The sequence below is a fragment of the Mustela erminea genome, chromosome 8 (genome assembly GCF_009829155.1).
Source record: "Mustela erminea isolate mMusErm1 chromosome 8, mMusErm1.Pri, whole genome shotgun sequence".
In the NCBI taxonomy this organism is placed as follows: Eukaryota; Metazoa; Chordata; class Mammalia; order Carnivora; family Mustelidae; genus Mustela; species Mustela erminea.
Window position 1 is genome coordinate 4738245 of NC_045621.1, and position 13570 is coordinate 4751814.

Consider the following 13570-nt stretch of genomic DNA (forward strand, 5'->3'; position numbering starts at 1 on the left):
ATAAAAATTAAGATTTTGAATAGACATATTACTTATTCATCCCCAGGTTTTTCTAATAAATACATATGGCTTGGGAAAAGCAAAAAAAAAAAAAAAAAGGCAGTGCTGTATCAGCTTGCATTTCTCATGTATCTTTCTAAAAAGGCAAGGAGCATGGATCTTAAGATAACTTTTGTTTTATTTGACCCAAATTAGCTAAGTAGGAAAGAAAGGAAGAATAGATGGGAAATAATTACAAGTTCACTGCATCATTATGAAATCGTGATGGGAAACTTTAATGGTTTCTCTAGTATAAGATAAGCAAGTAGCCTACTCAAGTCTTACTAGTGAGACGGAAACACCTAAGAAGTCATGCCCTTAATCTTGAAAGTCTCAGCTTCTAGTTAGCGCATTTCTTATAATACAGAAACGCAAAATTGACAGTGAGGCTATTGAGCAGACTGTCCAATAGGAAACCATTTTTGGACCAAAAAAAAAAAAAAAAAGACTTGTAAGTTCAATGAAATATAATAAAGCTATATCTTCTACTGCCTTTTATTCTTAGAGATCACAATTTACTATCTCTATTCAATGTCAAATAGCATTAAAAATAAATGGAAAATCCACAAAGAAAAGAAAGAGAATTCATTTTAGATCAAAAGTCAGAACTCTAAATTATTTACAGTCAGACCTGGTTAATCAAAGTTACTTTGGTTCCTCCATCATTATTCAGATCAAAAATCTTTTAGACTTACAATACATTGGGAGAACATTGAACAGGACTGGCTTGTTAATTAAATCCTACAGAAATCTAGGTATGTGAATCAGCTTCATATAGATTACTCAATGGTGATTACATGTTCTACTTGGCTAAGCATTTACTTTCATAGCATCAACAACACATTAGCGACCAGCATGTAAAAACCTGAATGAACCAGGAGAATGTGACTGCCTGAGCCTGTAAGAACTTGGAGGTTGGCAAGTCAAGAAAGAGCGATTTGGGTACCAAATGTTGTTAGCCATACCATGGCTTTCTAACTCTATTTTGACCAGTGCCCACTGATTCTCATGCTGCTCCTCCCAGAGACAGACTGGTGCCCGGTGTGACCTTGAGTAGACACACCCTTTCCTCAGGACTCCCTGCTGTTTGCCTCCGTCATTCTCGGTTTCTCAGAGTTTCCACATTTTCTTCCCATGCAATTTGTTTAACATATCACTTTAAATTGTCTCCATAGGTACGGCCGATTGATTTTTCATGATTAGTTTGCTCCTTGCTTTTCTTCCTGTCTCCCCATCTCTACCATGAGAGGAGGATGCCGGTCCCCTCCCTCCTTACTGGGGGGGCAAGTGCGCCGACGCGCCCCTGCTGCTGTCACTGTCACTCATTACTTCTCAGACAAACCCGAGCGGCCGTGGCCAGTGATCTGTTTGCTGGAGCAAATAAGGAGGAAGTGGGACCCCACGAGGGGGCATCCACTTTATGAGGCCAAGAATCATATAAGAGAAAAGACTACTTAAAAAACAAAACAAAAACAAAAAGACCTACATCATCATGATGTAGTAATAATATCATTCTCTTTTGCTAATTCTTAGGAACTTTAATAGTCACGGATCTAATGTGGAACACTATCAGTTACTAACAATCCATGGACTTAAGACGGTCTTTTAAAGAACACAAGCCTGTCTCCTTGCTCATTTACCGTACCGCCCCAACACACACACGGGTTTAACCCAGTTCTCTAGAATAGAAAAACTTGTTACCAAAGGAATACTTGTTATCCAGTACTTATCATCTATCTAATAAAATAGATTTTTCCGGGCAGTATTCTATATTTTCAGTTTTGAAGGAAGTTCATACTTTGTGTCTTTATTATTTCTCCCTGATATGCTTATGCCATCGAATTCCTCTGAAATGAGGACTTTCTAGAAAGATGTTTATGTGTCATTCACCACAACCATCATGGACACTAAAGTTTCTTCAATATATGTGATTCTAACATGTCAAGGCTAACCTGTAAACTCAGCTTATTTTAAGGTGTTGCTCTATCAAGTTGGGCTTTGCTCCCTTTGTTTATTTTTCTTCCTGTAATGCTGTTCGACTCTAACAATCAGTGACCATGGAAGGAAAACCTGAAGAGCGTGGGAAGCCAGTCTTCTCACTTCCTTCAGAGCGTTCTTGGTAAAGACAGCTACAGAGCTTCGTGCAATCCCAGGCTAGCCATGTTAGAAAGGACAGCTGTCTTTCACAAATACATTCTTCAATATAATCCACTAAATGGCAGGAAGAACATATTTATCGTGCTGCCGAGGTTACCCACATTTTCACTTTCTAACCCAGATCTGCAAAACTGCCCTCCAACAGACGATGCTGTTGTTCAAAACCAACAAGCCAACCTCGTGTGTGCGCAGATATGTTTCTCTCTATTTGGCACCTAGGCAGGAGATCTAGAGTTCTAATTATATTACTCAACTGTCTGCACTTCATTAAATAACATATGTATTAAAATCAACATCCTTGTGGCAGATTTTCCCTTTTCTCCAGAAGTGATTTGAAATGTAAAAAAGACAAAATGAGAATAATGTATGCTTTGTACAAAAAAATGAGAGGCTTATCCAGCCAGTATATACAGTCTGAATTATTTATTTAGAGATAACATAACAGAAAGAGCAAGACATTGTTCCAGAGGTCTCAGGGAGTCTTCAGGATGCCATACGTACCTGTGGCACAGGATCCTTCGGACACGACGAGTATCTCGCTCTGCTGCTTGCAGGCGGCCTGCCGCAGGTAGCACTCGTTCTGATAGCTCTCCCCGTTGGAGCCACACACAGGCACGTAGTCACTGTTGCACTGGGGGACACACAGACAGAAGCTCATGGTTAGCACTGGAGTCTGCATGCCTTTGACACCTTGAAGGGAAATAATCATTTACAAAAGAAAGCACTTGTGTTCATTTTCAGCAATCCCCATTGTATCCACTAAAGTCTTTGACCTTGCAAGGGCATCATTCAAAGATACACAAAAGTAACGACAAGTCAGCTAATCAGACATTTGATTCAGATGGTGGGAGGGGGAAGCTTCTAAACTGATCAGGTAATTCCAGCAAAGTGATCTCGGCAGGCAATACTGAAAAGGTATAGCAACCAAATATATCAACATTATTTAATACTGTTTTTCAGATATACACCCATCTGGCTTGGTGGAAAAAATCAAAACATGCTAAAATATTAAAGTTATGAAAAATAGGTAATGCCTATCTGTGGTTAGAGCAGAAGTATACAGCTGATACAGCAATTAAACCAGTTACTCCTTAGTATGTTTTTTGTTTGTTTGTTTGTTTGTTTAATTTTAATCTTTACAAACTTCTAAATATTTGGGTAAGACATTTGGATTCCTAATTAATTTATCATGTATCTTTAGATATTGCCAGATATAATGCAAGAAAAAAACAACAGAATATGGAATACAGGGGGAAAAAAACCAACAAGTATTGAAGCATATGTAAACTTTATTGGTTATTGAAAAGTATTACTATTAATATATATTTCATAAGGAGAAAAGTTAATTTTTGAAACAGCCTCATTGTAAAAAAGTACAAATTTTACAATGGAAATTAGGCAACCTACGGGGTATACTCATCATAACATAATCACACTCCAAAGCATTAGAGATACTTGGCTGTGTCCTATACCTACTAATTACACTAGAGATGTGATTATCTCATGATTACTACTACTGATGTGTTTCATTGTTCAACTGTAACAAATGCAATGACCAAGATGATTATTTAAAAATACCCACCTATGCCAGAAACGAAGTAAAGCAAATCATACATACAAATGCATATGAAAACACTTTTCTGTATTCCAGTTCTTATTAAAATATTTGGATTTTTGATGGCTATAAATTTATAACACATACAAAACAATAATCTAGTGAGATGATCTAGTGAGATTCTAGGAAAGTTTTAATATATATGATAATAAACCTAAAACTCTATCATGAATTAAATTCAACTCGAAGGTACATGTCAAAAAAAGAAAGAATTCCCAGTAAGTTCATAATCTTATAATAAAAACCTGATGTTTATTTTTTTAGTCTATTTCCTTGGAATATCCGTGTCTTCTTCTTCATCAACCATTTATCTCTTAATCTTTGCTTTAATGTAACAATGTCTTAATCATCCTAGTAATTTATATATGAAATGGGATAAGCCGATGTTCTTGGAAGTGAAAGTCTTATTTTATGAGTCTTACTTCGTATCTGTTATTGAAAAACTGAAATACAGCTTAGAAATAGTGAGATACTTTCCTTGCAATAGTAAATCCAAATTGTATGACACTCATATTATGATCTCCATAATTGCTAACACGGTGATTTAAATATGAAGTCACATCTATTTAGAAATTGCTTACATGTGATTAAAATGATTTAAATATTTTAAATATCACACATTTTAGAGATCTTTATTTCTGCAATTTCTAATCTAGATATTCTGGAAGCCCTTTATGTAGTATTTCCTTTTCACAGTTACATTACTGGCTCCCAGACTCAGTCTATCTGGGTGACTACATTTTAAATCTGTTTTGATTAGAAAGTTTTACTAATAAGGATCTTTTACTCACTAGGCATTCTTTTTTGATCAGATGATACCTGCATAATGGCGGTCTTCCACAAGCTTTCTAAATATATACGCATGCTTAAACTTACATCTGAGAATTGACCTACCATAGGACCCCAAATCATCCCCACTACTAAAGAAAAAGGCAACGGCAAAATGTCAGTGAGGAGCTGAATTCTCCAGTGAGTGGCACAGAGGGAAAACCAGCTCCGTGGGGCTCATGTTGGAGCCACAGCCTGAGAGGCAGGTGGACGGACAGGGGCTTGATAAATGTGCTGTGTTCGGGACCGGAGAGGATTTATGAGGACGCACCAACACTAAAATGGTATCTGAGCTAATGGAGGAGGCATCAGAAAGAAGCGAACTACTGGTAACATATCACGGTCCACAGACTTGTGACACTTCCAGGAGGCAGAAGATCGTCAACATGAGACTGTCGGCTGGACCAGCTGGCTTCTCACGTTCAGGTACGAGCATTGTTGTCTTTGGTACCTGTTAGTCTCCATCTTCAAACCTGCTTACAACACTCTGTAGATGCTCTGGGTCCACACTATCTTGTCTCCAATCCCTGGAACTGCTCTATTTATCTTTCCTATCTACTTCTGCAGAATACTCAGCTGTAGCCCGTGGACAGGGGGTGAGGGCTGGGAAGTATTTATTATCTCTGTCAAGTGCTAGTACACAATGCTGATATGCATCTTAAAATATGGAATAAACTGATAAAGCATCATATGCCACTTCTGAGGGATGCAGGAAGCCAAATGTGAACAGTGCGAGAAACAGAGCTGCCAAGTTCCATGCACAAGCCAAGAGGGAGATTTGTACAGAGCTGAAAAGACTTAACTGCAGATTATCAGTGCGATGTTTTTGGCCTTTAGTACCATGACTTGCGCTCATTAATATGAATAATACAAGGACAAAGCAAACTCTAATTTATCACAGCTCGGGAGCAGAAGTCCGGTCCTGGTTTCTCCAATTTCTCTCACGGCCCTGCTGTAGGGCCTTGTACACATCACTCAACTATTAAATATTTAACAAGTTTATAGCTCAGTTTCCCCATTTGAAATGGTTAACTAGGGCATTTGGGAGGATTAACAGAATCATGTTTTTAAAATACTTCTTAATATTCCTTTAAAAAAGAAATGTAAATGGTCTCTCATGACAAGCATTTTTTATTTGAGTATAGCTGATGCACCATCTAACAGAGACACTGAACACACACATCTAAAATTAGAGAAATAAAGGAAAACAGAATAACCCTACGCACAAAAATAAGCTAAGTATTATGTTAAAATATGCCAAATTATCGGAAATAATTCTTAGAGGTAATCGTGATACTGCTCAGTTTCAGATGAAGGGACAGATTCGGATGTTAAGTCACTTGTTAAAGGCCACATAGTTGGCTGGTAAGAGGAAAAACAAGACTCGGGCCCAGATGGCTGGACCCATAAATGTATGTGTTGTACACACTTCCTCTCAGGGGAAAAGTGATTCTATTTTTCTTAAGATGTTATAAAAATCTTAGGTTTATTTTCTAAACATGTGTTTTCCAGTTAGCTACATATCACGCGGGCAGAGTCAATGACTTGACACTCTACGATGTATGGAATTCATTTTACTACAAGTGAACAAAAAATGTATGTGAGAAGTTTTTTCATATGATTTATTGCTTGTTTGGTTAATAAAGATTTCTTTTAGCTGAGATTTCAGCATCTAGAAGCTATGTATAACTTCTATTTTGTAGACTGTCGGCACCTTCCAGAGTCTGGCATGTAGAAGGTACTCCACAGATGTTAAGTGAATTCTTGTTATATTCCCAGTTGTCAAAGGCTTAAGAATAATGGCTTAGGATATGGTATGTTTCTTTTCCAAAAAAGAAAAAGATAAAAAAACCTGCACATGTTCCAATCCTTTGATCATTCCATAAGTAACTTTTTTCTTCTCTGTAACCACATTTCTTTAAATGAAAGAAAATATGACTTTAAGAATGGGCAAGCCTGTGGCTCTGGTGAACATGACTCTGTGTGACTTCTCAGGCTCTGTCATTAAAGGACAGAGTTTCTCTCTGACCCCTTCTCTTTTTCTGGATGCTTGCCCTTGACACCCAGCCATTGTGGTGTGAGGAAGCTCAGACTAGCACAGACGGAGAGATCCACATAAGGACCAAGGTGTCCAGCTGACAGTCAGATATATGAGGGGGAGCCTTGAGAAGAGTACAGAACCAAGCCTTTGAGTTCTCTCCTTCTCTCAGTTAATGCCAAAGGAAGCAGAGATGAGACTTTCCATTAAGCCTGTCCAATTGTAGACTCACGAGCAAAGGAATTGTTCATTATTCTTGAGCCACTATGTTCTGGGCAATGTTATGCAGTGCTAGTAAGTGGAACAATTGAATATCTAAAGCATGCTTATTAAATACAAATAGTCAATATTTAAAATAAATAATATCTAAAAAACATAAGCCTTCACCATATTTTTAAGTTACAAGCTGATATTTGGTCATTGTAGGACCAATGCTATGTACGAATAACTACATAAGCACCTTCCTTCCTTTCTTGTTTCCTTCCTTCGATGCATGCATCCATCCATCCATCTAGTTGTCTCTAAATTTTTCTCTCCACAACTGATTTATAAGATTGACCAGCATGCTGTCTGATATTCCGGTAGGAACCAGGTTCCGCCATTTCTGGGACTCATATCATCACCAAAAATCAGTTGCTGTACTGTCTTTGACACTGAGTCGTCTACAGTAACTTGGTATTGTTGTTGCTGTTACCAATATTTTCATTTGGATGTAAAACGCATCAGGAGAAAATTAGATCTGGTGTCAAAGGACCTAGGATCTTACTTTAACATCGCCATTTACTGATGGTTATTTATATTTTGGGGTTTTAATTTTCTCATCTGTAAAAGGAGGAGAAAATAATTGCCCCACAAGGTTGTAACAAATAAAGGGGAGAATATTTTTATTTTCCATCATCTAAGAGAAGTGAAGACAAATATATGCTCACTTTAGTGCTCCTAGTTGGAAAACTATAGATCACATACATACACTTCTCTTTGAAATTTATCTCTCAGCTAGAATGACCATAGTTTGCATCCTAAATTGTGTGATTGTATCTGTAACCACGGGAGAAACAAAGAGTAGATGACCTCAGCTAGTTTGGAATAGTATATAGGAAAATAGATTAGCAGGACATCTCCCTTTTCATCAGATACAGGGAAACCAACCAACCAACCAACCAACCTACCTCAAACTCACTGGAATGTCCTGGAAAGGACTGAATCAAGATACTCTTAGCCTAAAACATCCTATTAATTATTCTTTGTACAACTTGCACATTTTCTTTGATCTTCAACTTAATCCAGCCATTCTATATTCTTGGTACTTGTAGAGTTTAAATGTTCCAGGAAGGAAATGTTTATTTTCTCTTAACACACTGACAACTATCACGAAGCACAAGCTAATGGCATGAGTAACCTCATAATAAATTTAAATGCTATAGGCACTTGGAAAAAATGACATTTTAGGTTCTTATTCAAACCTGCATTCATTGCCCACTCCTCCATCTACTCCACTCAAAAAGTATTTAAATTAGTGACAAATGTAACTGGTTGACAAAGCATGAAAAACACAAATATATTTTGTTGGTAGAAGTTTTACCAGAATTCTTTGTGGAATCTGAAAACTGAACAAATATACGTCCCTTTCAGTAGCAAGCATCCATTTAGAATTTTGTGAACTCTGTTATTTTCCTTTCGTTGAAATCTTAGAATTATGGCTTTCCATCTGAAGAACATTCTTTTTGGTTCATTTTATACTGTTGATGAATTTACTTCTTATGTCTACCCTTAGTTATGAAAGTAAGACAAATTTATGGGAGTCACAGACTGAAAGGGAAGAAAATCCACAAGATCCTTTGGGCCTTTAACTAATAATGTATACCTGTATTTTCTCTTGAGTTAACATTTGGGGAAAGTAAGAATTGGAGAGCTTTCACGCTCCGTCTCTCCCACGCAGTTCATTGAGAGAACATGATTACATTGTGCGGTGTGGCTGGAGACTATAGTGGTTGGTGTCACACACATATTAAACGTGCACAAATATGTTTCTAACACTATCGTATGGTCCAAAGGACTGTAGCATGGTCACGTCAATATTCACCTACCAGGAGGTGGTGCACTTTGCAAATACCTGTTGTTTTATTTCTTAGAAAGAATAACGTCCAAGCAGCTTTGAGCTTATCTACAAACAATTCAAACTATATTTATTTTTATTTTTTTTAAGATTTTATTTAATTATTTGACAGAGATCACAGGCAAAGAGGCAGACAGAGAGAGAGGAGGAAGCAGGCCCCCCGCCGAGCAGAGAGCATGATGTGGGGCTGATCCTAGGACCCTGAGATCATGACCTGAGCTGAAGGCAGAGGCTTTAACCCACTGAGCCACCCAGGTGCCCCCAAACTATATTTAAATATGAATTCCCTTATCTCTCTCACTGGGAGGTTGAATTCAATTTAAAATATGTAATTTCATCAACAAGTCTAAATACTACCTGCTATAACAATTGTTTACATCTGAATTTGAGTTTAATGTTTTCATTTGTTCCGTCCTTTTTTCTTTTTGTCTTTTTTTTTTTTAGTTTTGCTTACAACCTTGGAAAAGTTTTCCATATACATATTTCCTGGTTGAATCTTGTGTTAGATTTCATGTGTACTTAAAAAAAATCAGGGGCTCCTGGGTGACTCAGTCAGTTAAGCTGCTGTCTTTGGCTCAGGTCATGATCTCAGAGTTCTGGGATCCAGCCCTACATCGGGCTCCTTGCTAAGTGGGGAGCCTGCTTCTCCCCTGTCTGCCATTCCCCCTGCTTGTGCTTGCTCTCTCCCTCTCTCTCCCTCTTTGTCAAATAAATAAAGAAAAATCTTAAAAAAAATAAAACATTCAACAGCACTCAAAGGTGAATATAAAACATCAGTACAACATTAGTACAACACCTATGGTGGTATGTATGCTTGTATAAACATTTTGAGAGAAAAGAAGGTTTATAATTTACATGGTATAGAGCATTTGTTAGATGATGACTATAATAATGGCATCTTCAGTAAATACTCATAACCTAGTTTTGATGATACCAGTGCTGTGATGTCCCTCTCTTTTAAAAAATTTTTTTATTTTCCTAACATGCAACAGCACATTTTTCTAACATTTATGAAATGACTTTCAGCTATCTGCACTTTTTGGATTCCTGGGAGATTCATCTGTAATTGAATGTGGTACCCATGAAAAGTTGACATATAACAATAAGCTCCATGATTTCAAAACCTAGCACAGCAGTTTTGAATTCATCTTAATAAGGAGTTTATTTAAATAGTTAACCAGCTTGCCTGGATAATAGAACCCAAAGCCATTAAAGCAGAGCAATATGATTTAAAAAAAAAAAATAGCCTCAATCAAAAAGAACAAAAGGATGAATCCACACTTCTACCCATTGATTATTTGGCTATTAACCCCAGCAGCTGACTTGTAAAATGTGTGCTTCGCGGGACACATACACGTAATTTGCCTCTGACACACCAAAAAAACAACCTGCAGCTTTCTACCTCCACTGGCATTTGTAACTCTGGCATACACATTTCTCCAAAAAGCTATGTCTTTTTGACATCCATTGGCTCTCTTGGCAGTACAGCACTTTTGCTTGGTGCCAGCTTTCCTCTTAGCTTGCATAGCTATAAATTGCCAGGTGATGGGTTGTAAAGGGAGATCCCTCCTTTGCAGTCTCGTTAATGAATAAGGAGATGCAGAAATCAGACTTCTTACCTTGAACTGACAGACGCAAGTCACAGTGTCTCCAATTCTTAAACATTCCCCATCAAATTTACAGGTGTTGGTGTCACAGAGGAAGAGATCATTTTCTCTGTCATCATAACCTCAAATTTAAAGAGAATGCTCCAGTCATTAAAAAATGTTATAGACTTCAGCAAAAAAAGAAAAAGGAAAAAAGAAAACACTATCTTGAAGCTTTAAAAGAATTGCTCTAAAAATTTTAATTCCAATAACCACGGCTGTACTGCAAGGTCATTCTTTGCTGATAACCTCCAAGATCTGTTCAGTGATCAATATTCATTTCTTTTTTTGACAAGTCTTTTCTAGTCAGTTCTCTTTTAATATTCTTTTTTTTTTCTATTGTTATTTTATTTTGACCAGGGTTAATACTGGCAGCAGTGAATAAGGGCTTAACACTTGCTTCCTAGCTTCCTTATCTTTTTCTTATTAAGTAGACTATAGTTTATGAGCCCCAAACTCCACGTTTAGAAAAGAGCTGGTGATGGTCTCTGGGTGTCCTTTGACCATTTCTCCATTCTTAATCATTCTTTCGCTTTAAGGTCTGGAACAACCCTTTATTTGGAATTTCTCCAGACAAAGAGGAAACAAAGCCCCAATAATAAAGATAAACAGGCACAGTGTTTTCTGTGATGGTCTGTCTGGCACAAATGAAGATTGATCACCTTTAAGTTAACACGGGTGGAGGGGTGTGCCAGGTTCTTGAAAATCTGCTTGGAAAACAAGTTTATTCTCTTTAGTTTCTGCAGATCTCCTTAAGCTATCTGGCTGATAATAAATTTCTTAATTGCCAACCTCAATTTCACATTTAAGTTATTTCCTAACACGATGTGATCCTTGAAATGAAGCAAACTGGTCAGGCTGGACTACAAAGCTGTGACCATTTCAAACAAGGCATTTTGCAGGTTGTTTAATATGCCTACGATAAAGCACCTAAAAAGTGATTAGACACCTGTAAAGCGGAACTTAGCTTTTCAAAAATAACATATATGTACCCACGGACCATGAACAAGTCCACGTAAATATGTTAAATTTTATAAAAATACCAAATCTAGAAATTGCCAAAATCAGAACAAAGGCAATCTATTGACCCAGATCTAATAATGTTAGAAATCTCAACCAGTCTTTAAAAAGCACAAACTGCAATGATGCATAAAAATCTACTCGTGGAATTTCCATCAGCAACAACCCAGGGCTACAGGTTCCTTCCTCCTCTGAGTTACAGTTGGTCATTCCCACCTCTCCAAAGTAAGTTACACACACTTCAGCTCACATACATCCCTGGAAGCCACTTTATTCAGAGCCCGATTTAACTGCAGCAGAATTATATTTACAGAAGATGAAAAATTACATGCACACTTCTAAAACTAGAACAGAGCAGACCTAGGGGACAATACCCAGGCATGCGAACGCAATTTTAAATGCCACTGAAATCACCCCACGATCCCGCCAGGGTATACTCCGGGCTGTCATACTGAGATGCGAAGCCAGCCCAGGGTCCAGCATCTCCCATCCCCGGGCCGGCCTTAATTAGGAGGCTTCAGCATAGGCGAGTCTGCCAAGCTCCCCGGCTCAGACTCTGCAGGGACCCCGGCGAGCAAGAGGCGCGCCTGACCCAGTCCAAGGAAGCCTGCCCAGAAATGGAGTCGGCGTCCGCCGGGTCGGTTCCGCCCGCCTGCGCACAAGCCTGCCTGGCTCGGTTATGCACACCCAGGCCTGGAGACCGACGAACGCATCTTTTCTCAACTTCCCTTCCCCATCTAGGAGCTTAGGGAGGCCCGAGAGAAGCATCTCCGGGCTGCAGAAACACCGTCTTTTGCAGCCAGTGGACCGGGAGGCTGTGCGAGAGGAGGAGCGCGAGGAAGGGAGTCTCCGGGGGAGGGAGAGAGGGAGAGGGAGAGATGCATCTCTGGAAACCCAAGCTCCTGGGGAATCCGTGTGACCTGCTCTTGGACGCGAGACCAGGGCGCCTCCCGGCACTTTCGCCGGAATCCGTCTCCCCCGCAGTCACTGTGTGATTTATTGCTTTCTCGCTTGTTCTTTCTCATAAAGTTGTTTCTCGCTGGTTTGAGCGAGACTTTCTCCTTCAAGGATGGGGAAGGTTCTGCTTCGTCTTTGCCCCCGGACCGGGGCTCCTTCCGATGATCCACAGAACCGCCCCGTTTGGTATTTCCCAAAATGCCCGCAGCTCCCGGGGCGCGGGTGCAGGGGTCCGCGCCCCTGCCCTCTCCGCGCCCCCAGCGCCGCGGCCCCGCTCGCTCCGCGGCCTGGCCGGCTCCCGCGCCCCCTCGGGCGGAGGTCGGGCGTCCCGGAGGCTTGGGCGGCGGGAGGCCGGGGCCGAGGGCGCGCACGGGGGCAGGCGGGTCCGCGCCGGACACGCGCCCGCGCTGCGGGGGCCGGGGGCCGGGGGCCGGGGGCCGGGGGCCGGCGGCGGGGCTCGCGCTTACCGGAGCAGTTCCAGCCGGTGGGCGTCTGGCAGTCGCTCAGGGAGGTAGGGAACGCCGCGAGCCGGGCCGGGCGGGCCGCGAGCAGCAGCAGCACGGGCAGCAGCAGCAGCCAGCAGAAGCCCTCGCACAGCGTCCAGCCGCCGCACGGCCGCGGGGACTCCCACAGCACCATGGCTAGTTCGCGCGGCTCCGCAGTGGCCAGCGGCTTCCGAGGGGCGCGCGGTCGCGGGGGCCGGCCGGCGGGCTACTGGGCATCCCGCGGACCGCGGCGGCACGGGCGGCGGCGGCGGCAGGGGCAGCGGACGGGGACGCGGCGGCCAGACCCGCGCATGATCGCGGGAGTTTCAGAAACATCCAGGGACCCGGCCCAGCCCCGGGAGCCGCAGGGTCGTCCGAGCGGCCGCGCCGGACCCTCGGGGGGCCGCGGCCATAGGGCGGGGCTCCGGGAGCCGCGGAGCACGGGGACAGCGAGTCCGGGGGCAGAGGAGCGGGGTCCGCGCAGGCCGGCCGGAGGCAGAGTCAGGGCGCCCCCCAGCCCCGCCGCCGCCGCTCGCGCTCTGCCGCCCGCATCCCTCTGGCGTTGGGGAAGCAGCAGGTCCTCAGCCCGCCCGAGGTCACGTGGGAGGAGGCAGGCGCGCGCTGATTGGCCGAGCGGGATGCAGGTCCCGGGAGGGCGGGGTCGGCGCG

The 13570-nt window shown here is 41.7% G+C and overlaps 1 protein-coding gene across 2 annotated transcripts in view; it reads right to left on the reverse strand.

The window, feature by feature from the left end:
* Positions 1 to 13080, reverse strand: part of TMEFF2 (transmembrane protein with EGF like and two follistatin like domains 2) — a 243227-nt gene extending 230147 nt beyond the window's left edge. For both annotated transcript variants that reach the window (XM_032354243.1, XM_032354242.1), the window contains exons 1-3: positions 12884 to 13080; positions 10413 to 10522; positions 2698 to 2827 (exon numbers count right to left, since the gene is read on the reverse strand). In XM_032354243.1, coding sequence (XP_032210134.1) covers positions 2698 to 2827; positions 10413 to 10522; positions 12884 to 13055 — 412 coding nt within the window. In that variant the 5' untranslated portion in view covers positions 13056 to 13080. The remainder of the gene's footprint in view (positions 1 to 2697; positions 2828 to 10412; positions 10523 to 12883) is intronic.
* Positions 13081 to 13570: the final 490 nt, after the last annotated feature.